The following is a 15,010-nucleotide window of genomic DNA, read 5'->3' as shown; positions in this document are numbered from 1 at the left end:
AGACGCGTCTCACGAGACAATAAGAAAATCGAATAAGACATAAACTCAGGGTCTGATATGCAACTGAGCTAAAAATGAACTAGTTAGCGACGCCTCTCCCGCGGGGGTCAGACCAAACCAGGGAGCGCAACCAGACCACCACCACCTCGAGCTTCCCCTCCCCCCTCGTCTGCTACAACCGCTTCGTTTCCTCCTCCACTTTCCCCCCAAATTGAGCTCCGATTCGGCTTCTCCATCCCGAATCGCGCACTAGTTCCACCCGAAAATCGCCGCCGGACTGGACCCGCGGATGGAGTGACCAGTTAGGGTTCCGAAGCCGGCAATGGAGGCGCAGTGGCTCGCCGAGTACCCGCACCAGGGCGCCGACAAGCGGCCGCATAAGCGGCCCCGGCTCGCTTGGGATGTCACGCCCACGGTATTCCAGCCCCCCAAGGTATCGTACTCGCGCTGTTTACCGCCAACTTCGGTTACTGGGCGTGGGGTTGAGGTGGTAGTTTTGGCTTAGATCTAGGCGCCGTTTCCACTAGATTTGGAGGCTGCATGTTCGATCAGGGCATGTAGCTCGAAGAATTGCGGATTTGCGGTGCGGTTGTTGCGGATCATCGTAGGGATTTGGCCAATTAGTGGTGTATTTGGTGGGAGCAGGTCGCTCGTGATAAGAGCTATTTAGAGAAATAAGGGGCAATTTATGACCTAGGCGTTACCTTATTCTGGCTTTTGGAGCCTTCTAACATAACTCTGGAGTTGATAACGGTCCCTTTTTTTTCTAGAATAGAATGTGGAAGTGTTACAGGGTGAATTTCTCAAGTAAAGGCTATAGAGACAAAACAGTTATTAAATCTGGAGAGCTTCACTATTGTTGCACCAATCTACAATTCTAAATTAAATTCTGTGGGAATATGCAAGCTTCAATTAGTGGCTATTTAACGAAATTAATTGCTACTTCAGATAACATCAACTCATATACTGGTTTCTAAACATTACACAAAACACAAGAGGTCAGCCTTCAGTTTTTTGTGTACCATCATGGTCGATTTTAGTTGTCTGTTGTGATGTTGTCAATAAGAAGTTTAAACGGCTTGATATTTTTGTAGGCAATTCCGATGCTATATTGTGGGCAGGAACTAATCAATGGTAATTTTGCGACTGCTTTTGTGCCGCCGCCACCAATTTATTACACCGGACTTCCACGGAATCTTTCACCTCTTTGGAGGCCAGATGACAAGGATGGGCACTATGTTTTCGCAGTTGGGGAGAATCTCACACCAAGATGTATATTTCCACAACTCAATGATATTTCATTTACGCTCCTTGCACTGGTTGCTTGTTTTTGGTTTGAATCTCTGACCTATAGCTTGTTTAGATGAAATTTCATTCAGATGTTATCTATTGCTGAAAGTTGCAGTATTGTCCATGGAGTTTTCATCTCTGTGTTCTGGCTCTACATAGCTTCATGCTTCATGAATTAATCACTAGTTGAATGTAGATTCATGTTTCATCTGCCAATCATTGGTTCATTTCAGTATGATGTAACACATTTTTTTTCTCGAATACGCAGGAGAACTGCATAACATTGAATTAAGAAGTTCAAGTAACACATTCATCAAATGCAGTCAACTAAAACCTAAGAAAGTGCTTTTATTATTCGCTCTAAAGAATCTCAATCCCTGTTTTAAAAAACATTTTAAAACTACGTTTAATCTTGATTAAACTCTAAACTTTGGCCTAGCGTTGCGTTTAATCACAGTGTCGTTTAATCACAAAAGACGTTTAATCACAAAAAACTCTAAACTATAGGCTAGCGTTCACCTAGCGTCTAGCGTTTTTTTAAAACCTTGATCTCAATATTCTGTATTTGTCTTGGCCTCTAGATTTTGTTGACAACTGCTTGATCCTTGCATCTGTTCTAGCAGTTCTTTATATTTTTTGTTCTGTTTCGTATGCTATTTTATAATAGTTACTAACGCTGCTCTCCTGGTCTTGCAGATAGGATACTTAGCAAGATGGGTGAAGGTTAGTGTGCTTCGTCTGATCTACTTCAATCCATTTTCTCGTTCTGTTGTGATCTGGTTCTTAGTTTGAATGTTTAGTTTCCGTTTGAATTGTACAGGATGAGGAGATATGATGTTTTATGCTCTCAGGCTCCGTGCTTGTTTCGATGCTATATTTATCTTTTAATTTTGTATAACAGGGACATTTGGACAAGTTTTGGAGTGCTGGGACTTGGAAAGCCAAGAAGCAGTGGCTATCAAGATTGTGCGCTCCCTCCAGAAATACCGAGAGGCTGCTATGATAGAAATTGACGTGCTTCAGAGACTTGGAAAGCATGATTTTACTGGCAGCCGGTAAGAAATCTTCCTCCCTTATTTCACCTATTGACCCATTTTGTGAGTTGATGGATTTGCATCGATGGTTCTATGCCTGCAGTTGTGTGCAAATACGGAATTGGTTTGACTATCGTAATCATATATGTATAGTAAGTACATATGCATCAAGAAGCCTACCCTTTTCTTGTTTTTGATGTTCAGGTTATGATATCGGATTAATGATCTCTTCAGGTATTTGAAAAGCTTGGGCCAAGCTTATATGACTTTCTGCGAAAGAATAGCTACCGTTCATTTCCGATTGACCTTGTTCGTGAATTTGCCAGACAAATATTAGAGTCTGTTGCATGTGAGTACTCAGTCTACTTTTGCTGCATTTGATGCTATCATCAAGTCTTTTGAATTTCCATCGATGCCATTAAATAACCAAACTACTATAAGTTTGTCTGGCATGATATTGTCAAGCTGGACTTGCTAGTTTTGATGTGTTTGATCCTTCCATTTAGAAGCAGCTGATGTTTGTTTTACCTCTGCAGTTATGCATGACTTGCGACTTATTCACACGGACCTGAAACCAGAGAACATTCTTCTTGTTTCAGCGGAGTCTATTAGGGTGCCTGATTATAAGGTTGTTACTGTACTCCTAAATTGTCCTCTATGTTTCTTTATGACATTTATCGGTTATGGACTTATGGTTCTTTTTCAGAAAAAAAATCTTTGCTATAGAATTTCTTCTGTGATTCCTTATGTGCCAATGCCATTTGGGGTCCACCTGTGCCACTGATAATGAATATGAGGGATTCTGAAATTGCAAAATTAGGAGTTCATCAGATTCTAATGTGGATGGAATTGTTGATAAATGATAACTTAATTTCTTTTGTGCATGGATACATATCTTTTTCTGAACTCCTTTTGATTTGCAATGAAGGTTTTTATACGACCACCCAAGGATGGTTCTTTCTTCAAGAATCTTCCAAAATCTAGTGCAATCAAGCTGATTGATTTTGGGAGTACGGCATTTGAGCACCAAGACCACAATTATGTGGTGTCGACAAGACATTACCGTGCACCCGAAGTTATCCTTGGTATACTTAACGCCTCCTCACCAATCCATGCAAAATGGACAATTCACCTTATTTTATTTTCTCAATGCCTAGAATTGCTTTGTTTTGTATTTTGATCTGTGCTGCTTTCCTTCTTAGGTCTTGGGTGGAACTATCCATGCGACTTGTGGAGCGTGGGTTGTATTTTAGTTGAGCTCTGTTCGGTTAGTTTCCTAAACCTCTCTGTATCTGAGAACTTGATTAATCTTTTATCCATAGCTGTTGCTGCTTTTGCAACTTTGTGGTGTTTGTCTTGATAAGTTCCTCATGCATTTTTGGTTTTGCATGATAATACTAGGGCGAAGCTCTCTTTCAAACTCATGAAAATTTGGAGCATTTGGCTATGATGGAGAGGGTCTTAGGACCCTTGCCAAAGCATATGATTGTCAGAGCTGAGTATGTCTACCAGTCCTTTCCTATCCTTTTAATGTTTTTTTAAATAATCTTAGATGATGTGCTTCTAAGATGAGGCAGCTGATGACTTCCGTTTTAATACTTACCCTGATTAGCTACTCACATTGATTAATGCTATTTCAGTCGACGTGCTGAAAAGTACTTCAAGCGCGGAGTAAGGTTGGACTGGCCAGAGGGGGCGGCCTCACGAGAGAGCATGAAGGCAGTCTGGAAATTGCCTCGTCTGCAGGTACTCTGCTTTCTGATGTAGTTTATCTGTTACTCGTTACAGTTTTTTTCTTTGCTCTACTGGCATGATGGTATGCCTTTTGAAATGTTCTAATCATTCAACCCATGCAGAATCTTGTGATGCAACATGTTGATCATTCTGCTGGAGATCTAATAGATCTTCTTCAAGGACTTCTTCGGTATGATCCTAATGAGCGCCTTAAAGCCCGTGAAGCTCTACGACACCCTTTCTTTACCAGATGCATCAGAAGATGTGGTTTCTGAGGCTATACTGAGATTGAAAATCCCAATGCTGCATTTCTTCATTTTGATGTGTAAGAACTACAAAAAAAAGTGGAGATGTTCAACGAAAAATATGCTAACTTGCATTCTGTTCAATGATGTGAAAGGTAATTGTTGTATATAAGCAGAGTTCTTCGTCAGTTGATCCATTTTAACTGGATGTTATTTACCCGTTCTTACAAATTTCTGTCTTCATTCTAACTAATTTTGACCAGACTCGTCAGTATTAGCAGGTAGCATGCAGAAATCTCTAACTAGGTGGAGTCAATTGAGGATAAATGGGATTCCAGTGGCTTGCATGGAAGACTGGTACACTGTATTTAATGGTGGTATTCGGTGAGCATACTTGTCAACAGGTAATCATTTTTGCGTGCATTTAGATGTTGAGTATTTCTTGACTCTTGTGCAAGGTGGCAAGCCATGGATATTTTGGTTTGTTTGTGTTTCTTTTTTGTCTTCAAATACGCAAATTAGTCCAGACACAAAACAAGTGCACCCAACTTGTTTGGACTCTGCTTGAGATTGGCTGTTGTATCATGGTCAGGCTTGGTTTGCACTGAGCTTGAGTGTGACGCTTGAAAAAAGCTGTCAAATTGTCGGCATAAGACTAGATCTCGATGCTGGAGGTCAATCTAGATAACTTTTAGGCTCTAACCTGGTTCGAGAATACTTATTAGCAGCTGATACTTTCAACTTTCCCGGAGCAGTTTGGGATGTGGGGGTATTTGTATTTCTTTACGCCGTATCCTGTGTGATTTCAGTCAGTTCATTTACATGTTATTGAGAGTCCACGAACAGCTTGAGCATGAAATCAACTGTTTACATGTGATATTGGTCATATGACATATTTATGCTTTTTTTTTCTTTCCAAAATCTCATTTTAACATAATATTATATACTGATTGCTTCTAACAAACAGTTCAGTTCCTTTTATGGATAGCATCTTACACTCCCACCAAGGTTTTCTATGAACTTTGGTAGTATTAAATGTATTGAAATGAAACTTTGATATTCCCTGGGTATTTATTTAGACTTTTTATTTTATTTTATTGTACTGGAGCAATATTACGGCAATTTCCATTGTTCTCTTGCTAACACTTGATGAATTGAAAAGCTTTCATGTAGCTTGGCATTTAAAGTTTTTTTTTAAAAAAAACCTTCACATTGTTCAGCAAGAGTATGTTTTGCGTTGAATAGGCCGGCACAAACACCGGGTATATATAACCACGGCCATAGGAAATCAGGAATCGTGCTATTTAGTAGGAATATTTTATAATTGGCAATTTTCTTGTCTTTCCCCCCAGTGGCGTGTGACTCTACGCTGATGAAACTGTTACGTGTTAACATCAGAGACAGGCGTCTCTTCTGTACTGCAATGATGACTCAGGCAGTCAGGCTGACTTCTGGGGGTTAAAGCTTAGACCATTAGACCACGTGATTTCAGGTAATCATTTGCCCTGAGCTTGGTTCGTCGCCCCGAGCTTGGTTCGAGAGCACAGCTACAGCATTGCCAAGTTTGCACCAGGACTGCCGGGTGTGGATGCGTATCTTCGCAGGACAGGTGCCTGTGGATGTGCTACTATGTATGTTCTGCTTGTGTGACGTGTGGTATCTGGTTTAATCACGTTATGATTACACAAGGATGACGTCTGCAATTCGCTCGGTGAGTGAAGGAATTATATTTTGGGTCAAGAATTCGGAACAAGTCTATCGACACTACTGGAGCTATCGACTCACCTTTGGGTAGGTGCCCCGGCAAAAAAAAAGGGGTGCGCCCTGGGTGCACCGAAGCTCGCGTGCGCCCCTAGCACCGATGCCCTTTGGACTCAGCTTCCGGTTTGTTTTCTTGAGATCGGCTTGGCTCGGATTCACCATAGGAGCTTTTACTATCGGGACGGTATGGTGCACCGGAGCTTCGCAGGTGATGATGTGCTGCTGACGTGGTAAGGTGCTGGATACGGTATATAGAGGTAGGGGTTTGCGTGCTCCGTGCAGCAGTCAAAACTCAGATGAGCTTTACGAAATTTTGTTCCATTCACGCACACCGACCCACGTTCCTTCTGGTTTCATTGACCCCGAAGCTTTTGTAGTTTACCCTCACCAACCCGGGACTCTCAACCATGATCACCTATCAGCGGCCTAACTCGTTTCTCCTTTCTCTCATCCTTAACTAACCCTTTGGATTTGGATTTCTTCTGGTGTGCTACGCTTCTTCCTTAAACACAATCTAAGGGAATATCCACGCAATTCACGTTATTCGCATTGCCAAATGGTATAGCACCCATCCGATAAGATGATCCTTCCAAATCCAATCACCGTCGCTGTGTGCCTGCCCAGACGACCAGACCCGGTGGCCGCCTCCGCTGACTGGCGCGCAGACCAACGCTGGATAATTCCGGCCGCAGCGTCGGGCACCTGTCCATCTTATTCTTATCCACGCTCAACGGCCGCGGCTGAGTTCAAAAAAAAAAAAAACGGCCGCGGCTTTACCGTGCGGCCCCGCCGCCGGGTGCCCGAGACGAGCAAACGGCCGCCGGCCGCGTGCGCACGGCGATAGGGGCGCGTCGGGCTCGGCGCTCCGCAGCCGTGGCGCTCGTGCCAAGCGCTTCGGACGCCGTATTCCGGTGGCCTCGACGTCGCGGAGGTCCGGCGCCACACGGTTCCTTCCGTGGCGGACGTGGGGCGGCGCGCTCGGCTGATGAGCGCTGGGGCGGCTTCGGCTTGGACCCGCGAAAGCTATACGGCGATCTCGACGCAGCGGGCCATTGTGGCCACACCGTACGTCATCCATCAGGAAAATGGCACGACCGGAACATCTGGGCCTTGTTTATTTGCGTGTAAAGTTTTTGAAAGAGAATCTTTCTATATTTGAAGTACTAAATATAGACTAATCATAAAATTAATTATAGAACTTGTTTGTAAATCGCGAGGCGAATCTAATGAACCTAATTAATCCATCAGTAGAGGTTGTTTACTGTAGCATTACAGTAGCAATTTAGCATATAATTACGACCTAATTAGGTTCATTAGATTCGTCTCGCGATTTACAGGCAAACTGTGCAATGCGTTTTTTATTTCGTCTAGATTTAAGTCTCTATGCAGGTGCCGGAATTTTTTTTTGGAATTTTGAATTATGCAACCTCGTGCCCACGCTCCTGACTTCTCGTCAGAGATGTGTTTTTGCCGGCTTGAACCAGCAGTCGATCCAAGGAAGTGGCACTGTACGGTTAGTGTCCGCGTTTGATTCCAAGCAAATCGGCGCTGAAAAAAAAAATGTTTGCCCTACCGTAGTTTCAGAGTTGAATTGGTCTCCAAACTTGGTGAGGAGCTTTGTGGAAAATACGCCGCACTTGGCTCTTTAACTGATACCGAATATGGTGACCGAATCTGATGTATCGAATCATATATTTATTTATTTATCGCAACGTTTAGCACGGCGGCAGTTTCCTGACGGCGAAGCAAGGGTCAGATTCATTTCGTGAAGAAAAATTTGGGGTAATTTCTGCCGCTCGCGCCGCTGTTTCGTGTCCTCCGGCGCGCACGCAACCGCGAGATTCGAGGGGCGCAGCTATTTTACGGTCGCCCGTAAACATAGATGCCGTGCGGTCGGTTTTCGGAAATTTACGTGCAAATGATGATAGCACTCTGTCGGTCCGTCCCATTATCTTCAGGTTTCCGCATGCCAGCTATCCTACATGAATGTGCATAAATTAATCTGCTAGTTCCCACCGAACTATTCTACAGGCATATACAATGTGCAATGGATTCATCTAGTTCCGATTGAATCCCACGCCACGCTTGGTAAGCTCGTCCAATTATATTCCTGACGATTGATCCAGTTGATAAATACAACTAGATAAGTATAAAAAATTTACATAATGCAAATTATAAATAAATTTATATCAAAAAAAGAGATAAAGTAAAAGTTTGAATCAATTTTTTTGTCCAAAAATATTCCGAATAAATTTTGGATAAAAAATTGGAATCAAAATTTGTGGCAGAGCAAAAATTCAAGAAAAAAAAACACACAGAACTTTGTGAAAAAGAGAAAAATTCGAGGAAAAAAGAGAAAAGCAAAAGTTTGAATCAATATTTTTTGTCCAAAAATATTATGAACGCTGAAAATGGAAAAAAGAAATTGGAGTAAAAATTAGGAAACAAAATTTTCAGAAACACATTTTGCACAAAAAAATTGGAATCAAGATTTGTGGGAGAGAAAAAAAGAACACAAAAATACTTGGGCAAAAACTTTTGGAGACAAGCATTGGTGTCAAAAATTTGAAACAAAAAAATCAGGGGAAAAATATAAAGAGAAATCCTAAAATAAAAAAGTTGGAGCAAAACTTTGGAAGGATAAAAAATTGCAAACAAATGTTATAGAACAAACTTTGGAAAGATAAAAAAAAGGCTGGTGAGCTTCACCTCGCCGGCGCATGAATCGGAGTTTGACGGACTAGCGTTGGAGCACTTATCCGGCTCGTCGGAGCATGCCGATCTGCAGCCTCTGCTCGTCGCAGAGTCAAAGCAGCTTCGCACTTTCATGTGGCAAGTATGCAAGATTTGGACGGAGGCAAGATATAGAAATTAAGGGAAACAAAATGAGAGAGAAAGACGGAGGAAAACCAATCACCGGCCAACAGAAACATTGGATGGTGGGGCTCCCAGCTCCGGACGCGCGTCCGCGTCGTCGACTAGAAGCAAGAGAATCACCGGTCGATTGTAAAATTAGCATTGGGAGATTCGAGTCCTCTCAAATCATAAACCCCTATCCACCGGTACCGGTAGAATCCTGGCCCATCAGCCCCGGCACCCCCTACACCGAGTACACTAGGCATGTTTGGTTTGCTACCTAACGCGCCACGCCTAAGATTAGCATGCTGCCGCAGGTGCGGCGCTCAAATCGACCGCCACAGGTGCGGTGTGAAAATTGTGTGGCATGTCGATGGAACCGCGTCTAAGAAAGTGTGGTCGACTAATTTTAGCTGTTCACCAAATGCATGCCTCCGATACTACTATGCGCAACTAAGGTTAGTATGCGGCGCCTTAGCCAGCGAACCAAACACACCCTAAACCCGCCACCTGTCAGAGACCGGTCTTCGACGGCGGCCGCCTCTCCGGGCTCATAGGCTCAGCGCAGCCACCGCGGCGTGCTTGAGGGGCCCCAACTCCGTCGCCCGCCTCGCCTTCGCCTTGGCCTCCCTCTTTATCGCAGATTCACAGGACAACGGGGCACGCGGGGGCGGGGTTCGGCTAGTGCTTTTGGTTGGCCGTCTTGCTTGGCAACTACCAACCAACTGGTCAGGAAGTCCAGTTGCGGCACCTCGTGCGCCGCCGTGCCAACTGACAGGGAAGAGTGCGACGTGCGGCTCGAAGCGCGGCGCGCCAAGCTCGCCGGCTCCTAGGGTTCGGGAATGGCTGCTGCTGCTGCGGCGGCGGCGGCGGGGGCAGACGGAGGAGAGGGGGAGGAGCTCCTCCTGCTCTCGGCCGTGGAGGCTGGCAACGGCGGCGGCGGCGGCGCGCCCGCCGCGGCGGGGGAGTCGTGGCGGCTCAACTTCGAGGGGTTCCGCCCGCCGGAGGGGCACCAGCAGGACAGGCCGCCGGCCGGCGCGCTCCACCATTGCCTCGGCGTCCTAGGTCCTCCTCTCTGCCTCTCTCATTGGTATTGCTTTGCTTCCATGACGGTTTTTTTTCCCTGTGTTGATTTTGGGTTTGATCGATCTGGTCTTATGCGTCCCTTTTCTTTCGTCAACTTGGTTTGTTTCGTGCGATGCAATAGTCGCTTTCCACTACTTCTGCATAGAAAAGTTGCAGTTTTCTTTTTGGGTTGCAGTAAGAGCTAAGTTGATGCCTTGACGGTAGGGCGGACTAGCTGGATTCTTTTTTTAGTCCGGAGCTGTGGATCGAATTAGGATATTAAGGTAGTGTTGGCCTAGATGCGGCCTAGTTCTTACCGATTTGCTATTACACCACTTTGGGAACCCAAAGCAAATGTATGCTTCCGTTGAGTATAATTCTAGCTTTCTGCAAATGCTACTCTTGGATATTGGGTATACATTTTTCAGGGCTGATATGGGGAAGGGTAGTCTGCATCACGTGAGGTACTCATTTCTTGGTCGCACATGCAGAAGTCCTGGGGAAAAAAATATAATTTTTTGGTTGGTGGGTGGTATGTGTTAAGTGGCAACTGACAAATCAGGCTACAAGAGTAAAGGACATTCGGATGGCACGTGAGATGCCCGCTTGTATGTTTCCCAAGTTTTGTTTTCCCCAGATATCTGTAGATTTTTTGCTTTTTTGAATTACACTTTTAGCTAGTGGAGTTGAATGACAAGTCATATTCTCATCTCAGTTCATTTAGGATTCTCCATTTTCCTACATGAGTCCTGTCTAGTCCCAATCTTTATATAAACGGAAAGGGCAACTCAGAATTATTTTTTGATGTGTCAGTTTAGCAACAACAAAGCTACATGCGCATAGTCTAATAATACCTTCATTTTGCTGGCCATAATATGTTTTGGCTGTTTTGACTGACTTGCATTGATGAACCTGACACATATTTTCCTGTTTAGTTTTGAGCAAAAGCAAGTTTTTCTATTAATTTTTTTTCTTCTGTCAACAGCTCAAGGTCCTGAGGATGTTGTTGCTGAGTACTACCAACAACAAGTAGAGATGCTGGAGGGTTTTAATGAGATGGATACGCTTACAGACCGTGGTTTCCTTCCTGGCATGTCCAAGGTTTGTTCTATAAACTTTCTTTTGACATCGGGGAGGACAGCTTACTTTGAATTTAAATGATACAAATTTTTTTTGTTGCATTTACATCCACATTTTTTAAGCGAGATCTCAATTTGTCACTGGTGACCGATTTATTTACCCACAGGAAGAGCGTGAAAAGGTTGCTAGGAGTGAGACATTAGCAATACGGCTGTCCAACATTGCAAACATGCTCCTTTTTGCTGCAAAAGTGTATGCTTCAATACGCAGTGGCTCACTTGCTATTATTGCTTCAACATTGGATTCTCTTCTAGACTTACTGTCAGGGTTTATCTTGTGGTTTACTGCCTTTTCAATGCAAACTCCAAACCCCTACAGATACCCAATTGGTAAAAAGCGCATGCAGCCACTGGTGAGTTTTGTTACAACCTGCACTTCCAAATTTTTGTTGGCTCATTTGTTCTTTATATAGTTCTGTATTGGGTTCGATTGAACATTTGAGAACACAATTATCCAACCATCTCAATATTCAGTATGCTGTACATGTATTTCAGCTACTTATCATGGAAGCACAAGCAGAAATTAACTCATAAAGGAAATATGGAATGCTAAAAAAATACTCTTCTAGAAAGCACATATAGAGGGAAAAGCAAAATATGACACAGCTTGTGATTTATGAAGTATAATAGTTCGAAATCATGTTCTTTGCTTCTAAGACATCTCTAGGTATTAGTCCAATGCTGAATTAAAAACTTTGTTTTGGAGTCCTATCTATCTGGATTTCTTGTGATATATGCAATCACGATTGTATAGTTCATTTCACTCTACTAAAAGATTTTATTAAAATGTTTTGTTCAGGGAATACTTGTTTTTGCTTCTGTTATGGCAACTCTTGGCCTCCAGATCATTCTAGAATCAATGCGCTCACTGGTGTCTGATGTAAGTATCTATGGCATATGTTTACTTCCGTTGCTTTTTGTTGCCTTATTATCACTCTACTTCTGTAGATCATGTTATTTGTTTGCCCTTGGTAATTATCTCTGAACTCATTCTCCAGCAAGATGAATTCAGCTTAACAAGCGAGCAGGAAAAGTGGGTTGTGGACATCATGATCTCAGTGACATTAGTGAAACTTGCCCTGGTGATATATTGCCGCTCATTCACCAATGAAATTGTCAAGGCATATGCACAGGATCACTTTTTTGATGTCATCACCAATGTAATTGGTCTGGTTGCTGCACTACTTGCAAATTATATTGAGGGCTGGATTGATCCAGTTGGTGCAATAATTGTAAGTATGCGAGATACTTCATCTTATTCGCACTGATCTATATGCAATATAAGTAGCACCTAGTGATTAGTATTAGTTTGGTCTAAAAAATTAATAATCATCTACACCTAGTGATGCACCTATAGTGATGACATCTGAACTTTGTTTGGTGACACTGAGCCACTGATTGGTTTTAGTTCCGGATTGGTAGGTTCCGCGGTCTACCTTAGGGCCTGAAATCTTTTTGACTGGTAGAGTGGCAATCGTCTTGAAAAATAGAATGCTTAGCTTTTGATGGAAGAATACAAGAGAAGATTGACTTATCGCTCGTTGCATGACATAGATGGATAAGCAACGACGACTTACTGTAACTCTTCAATGGGAATACTGCATAGGCATAGGCAGCGATTGCACTTGGAACTTACAAGAATTCCATAACCATTTGTGATACGTGAGCAATACTGACAGTAGCCTGTTTATCCATGAATGCAAATTTCAGATACTGACAGCATCCCTCTTTGTTTGCAGCTTGCAATCTACACAATCAGAACATGGTCGATGACGGTGCTGGAGAACGTGCACTCCTTGGTGGGACAGTCGGCCTCGCCGGAGTACCTTCAGAAGCTGACGTACTTGTGCTGGAACCACCACAAGGCCGTGCGGCACATCGACACGGTGCGCGCCTACACGTTCGGCTCCCACTACTTCGTGGAGGTGGACATCGTGCTGCCGTCGGACATGCCGCTGCGGGAGGCGCACGACATCGGCGAGGCCCTGCAGGAGAAGCTGGAGCGGCTGCAGGAGATCGAGCGCGCCTTCGTGCACCTCGACTACGAGTTCACCCACCGGCCCGAGCACGCGCTGTCCCACGAGAAGTAGCCTGCAAGCTATGTTGCCCAGATACGCGGATACGGATACCGGTACGCGATACGGCGATACTCCGATACGCCATTTTTCCAAAAACAAGAATACGGGGATACGCTAATATATATATAAATTAAAAATAAATAAAGGTTCCAGGGACTAGAACGTGAGAAAATAGAAGTTCCAGAAACTATAATGCGTCATAAACTCATATATTCATATGTAAGTAAAAAAGAACCAACCTTATCTTGAACGGATGCTGGTCATCTTCCCCAACCTCTCGCTCTCTCTGGCGGGCTGGCGGCCAACTCCGGCGGCCGCGGCTCCTCCTCTCCGACAGCCGCGGCTCATTCTCTCCCTCTCCGGCGGCCGCGCGGCCCGTCTAGAGGCGCGCTCTGGCAGCCATGGTGGCTCGCCAGCGGCGAGGTCCGGCGGCGCAGCACCACCAAGGGAGCGACGAGCAGCGGGGAAGGGGTAGGAGGCACGGGTGGGTGGCCTGGCGGCGGTGATGGCAAGGGAGCGACGAGCGGCGCGCGGTGGTAGCAGGAAGGAGGAGCTGCTACAAGAGGCGCCTCAGCCTCCGAGCTCCCCGTCCCCGGAGAGGGAGAGGAAGGGGAAGCCGCCAAGCGGGGACCCTCCGTCGCAGCTCCGGCGGGCTCGAGCAGGGAGGAGGGCGCCCGTCGGCGGCGCGCGGTGGCAGCAGGAAGGAGGAGCTGCTGCGAGAGGCACCTCTGCCTCCGAGCTCCCCGTCCCCGGAGAGGGAGAGGAAGGGGAAGCCGCCGAGCGGGGACCCTCCGTCGCAGCTCCGGCGAGCTCGAGCAGGGATGAGCGAGGGAGGAGGGGGCGCCTGTCGGCGGTGGCGGCTCGTTCGGGAGTAGGGAGGGGCATGGCTTCGGGAGTAGGGAGGGGCACAACTGGAGAGAGAGGAGTTTTATACGAAGTGAATGACTGATTAGGGTTGGGAGGTATCCCCGCGTGTCGGGAAGGTATCGGGGAAGTATCCGACTTTCTTTTATTATTTAAAAATCGTATTTTCGTCGGATACGTCTCGAATACATATCCGGCCATATCCGCGACATATCCATATCCGATACGGTATCCGACACGGGTACGTGAGTTTTGCGGAGTATCCGCGTTTCGTAGCCTGCAAGTGTCATTGCTGAAACCATTTCAGAGACCTGGTGCTCGTCTCGTCAGCCGTCGTTAGAAACCATTGGGGTACATGCGATGGGAACTGTGCATTCTAGAGTGCCTGCAAGCGGCGATGCCCCGGTAGATTGCAATATCATTTTTAGTGGAAGATGAGGGCCTCTTTTGTACCGGTCTTCAGCTCTTTTGCTGTGTTATCTGGTTGCCTGAGGGCCGATAACTGAGCTGTGTATTTCTATATGATCATATATACTTTCAGCATCACTTTAGTCAATGCCTGGGATCACCCGGTCAGTATTTCTGACGAGTTGCCCTGCTTGAAAATTTCGTAGTAGTGATGACGATGATGATACCACGAGTGTGGACTCGCAGCTAACATACGCAACGCTGCTAGTAGTCTGCAACCTTTGAAAGAAAAAGAAACCTCGTATGGAGCTTTGCGACTAGCCACCTGTTCCGTTCCTCGAAATCCAAAATCTGTTACTTTTTAACCGTGACTAGACCAAAAATCCCCTCTTATTAACCATGACCAGACCAAAAATTCTCTTTTAGGTCAATATCAGCGCAAGTTTTATTGCTTAATTTTTTAAAATAGAAAACTAGATAATCGTATCAGGTGAGTAGCCCTACACGGCCGCGTTCGCCTCTCCTCTCCCGCCGTG

The 15,010-nt window shown here is 45.0% G+C and overlaps 2 protein-coding genes across 8 annotated transcripts; both read left to right on the top strand.

Annotated features, from left to right (window-relative positions):
* Positions 1 to 67: 67 nt before the first annotated feature.
* Positions 68 to 6,027, top strand: LOC120676683 (serine/threonine-protein kinase AFC1-like). 6 transcript variants are annotated; one of them, XR_005675956.1, is made up of 14 exons: positions 106 to 433; positions 1,095 to 1,272; positions 1,987 to 2,013; positions 2,192 to 2,345; positions 2,428 to 2,476; positions 2,559 to 2,673; positions 2,861 to 2,952; positions 3,253 to 3,409; positions 3,527 to 3,591; positions 3,726 to 3,823; positions 3,965 to 4,070; positions 4,181 to 4,458; positions 4,585 to 4,707; positions 5,702 to 6,027. XR_005675956.1 is itself a non-coding variant. In XM_039958012.1 (12 exons), exons 1-12 carry the CDS (start codon positions 323 to 325, stop codon positions 4,331 to 4,333), a joined length of 1,305 nt encoding a protein of 434 aa, XP_039813946.1. In that variant the 5' UTR covers positions 68 to 322; the 3' UTR covers positions 4,334 to 5,446. The 6 variants fall into 6 exon arrangements, 1 of the variants encoding a protein (XP_039813946.1); XR_005675955.1 differs by having other exon boundaries at positions 4,181 to 4,707; XR_005675957.1 differs by lacking the exon at positions 5,702 to 6,027 and having other exon boundaries at positions 4,576 to 5,448.
* Positions 6,028 to 9,443: 3,416 nt separating this feature from the next.
* LOC120676685 (metal tolerance protein 5) lies at positions 9,444 to 14,622 on the top strand. 2 transcript variants are annotated; one of them, XM_039958013.1, is made up of 7 exons: positions 9,444 to 9,985; positions 10,971 to 11,086; positions 11,232 to 11,477; positions 11,924 to 12,004; positions 12,123 to 12,356; positions 12,864 to 13,210; positions 14,339 to 14,622. In XM_039958013.1, exons 1-7 carry the CDS (start codon positions 9,763 to 9,765, stop codon positions 14,340 to 14,342), a joined length of 1,251 nt encoding a protein of 416 aa, XP_039813947.1. In that variant the 5' UTR covers positions 9,444 to 9,762; the 3' UTR covers positions 14,343 to 14,622. The 2 variants fall into 2 exon arrangements, with proteins under 2 accessions (XP_039813947.1, XP_039813948.1); XM_039958014.1 differs by lacking the exons at positions 9,444 to 9,985; positions 14,339 to 14,622 and adding an exon at positions 9,988 to 10,010 and having other exon boundaries at positions 12,864 to 13,389.
* Positions 14,623 to 15,010: the final 388 nt, after the last annotated feature.

Source organism: Panicum virgatum, chromosome 5N, assembly GCF_016808335.1.
Source record: "Panicum virgatum strain AP13 chromosome 5N, P.virgatum_v5, whole genome shotgun sequence".
NCBI lineage: Eukaryota > Viridiplantae > Streptophyta > Magnoliopsida > Poales > Poaceae > Panicum > Panicum virgatum.
This window is presented reverse-complemented; position numbering and strand designations above follow the sequence as displayed.

Bases quoted from the DNA above. Each gene is read 5' to 3' on its own strand.
- LOC120676683 (XM_039958012.1), top strand. From the start codon at position 323: ATGGAGGCGCAGTGGCTCGCCGAGTACCCGCACCAGGGCGCCGACAAG. The intron at 434-1,094 runs GTATCGTACTCG...ATATTTTTGTAG, and splicing joins CGGTATTCCAGCCCCCCAAG to GCAATTCCGATGCTATATTG. The intron at 4,071-4,180 runs GTACTCTGCTTT...CAACCCATGCAG, and splicing joins GGAAATTGCCTCGTCTGCAG to AATCTTGTGATGCAACATGT.
- LOC120676685 (XM_039958013.1), top strand. From the start codon at position 9,763: ATGGCTGCTGCTGCTGCGGCGGCGGCGGCGGGGGCAGACGGAGGAGAG. The intron at 9,986-10,970 runs GTCCTCCTCTCT...TTCTGTCAACAG, and splicing joins CCATTGCCTCGGCGTCCTAG to CTCAAGGTCCTGAGGATGTT. The intron at 11,478-11,923 runs GTGAGTTTTGTT...TGTTTTGTTCAG, and splicing joins AAAAGCGCATGCAGCCACTG to GGAATACTTGTTTTTGCTTC.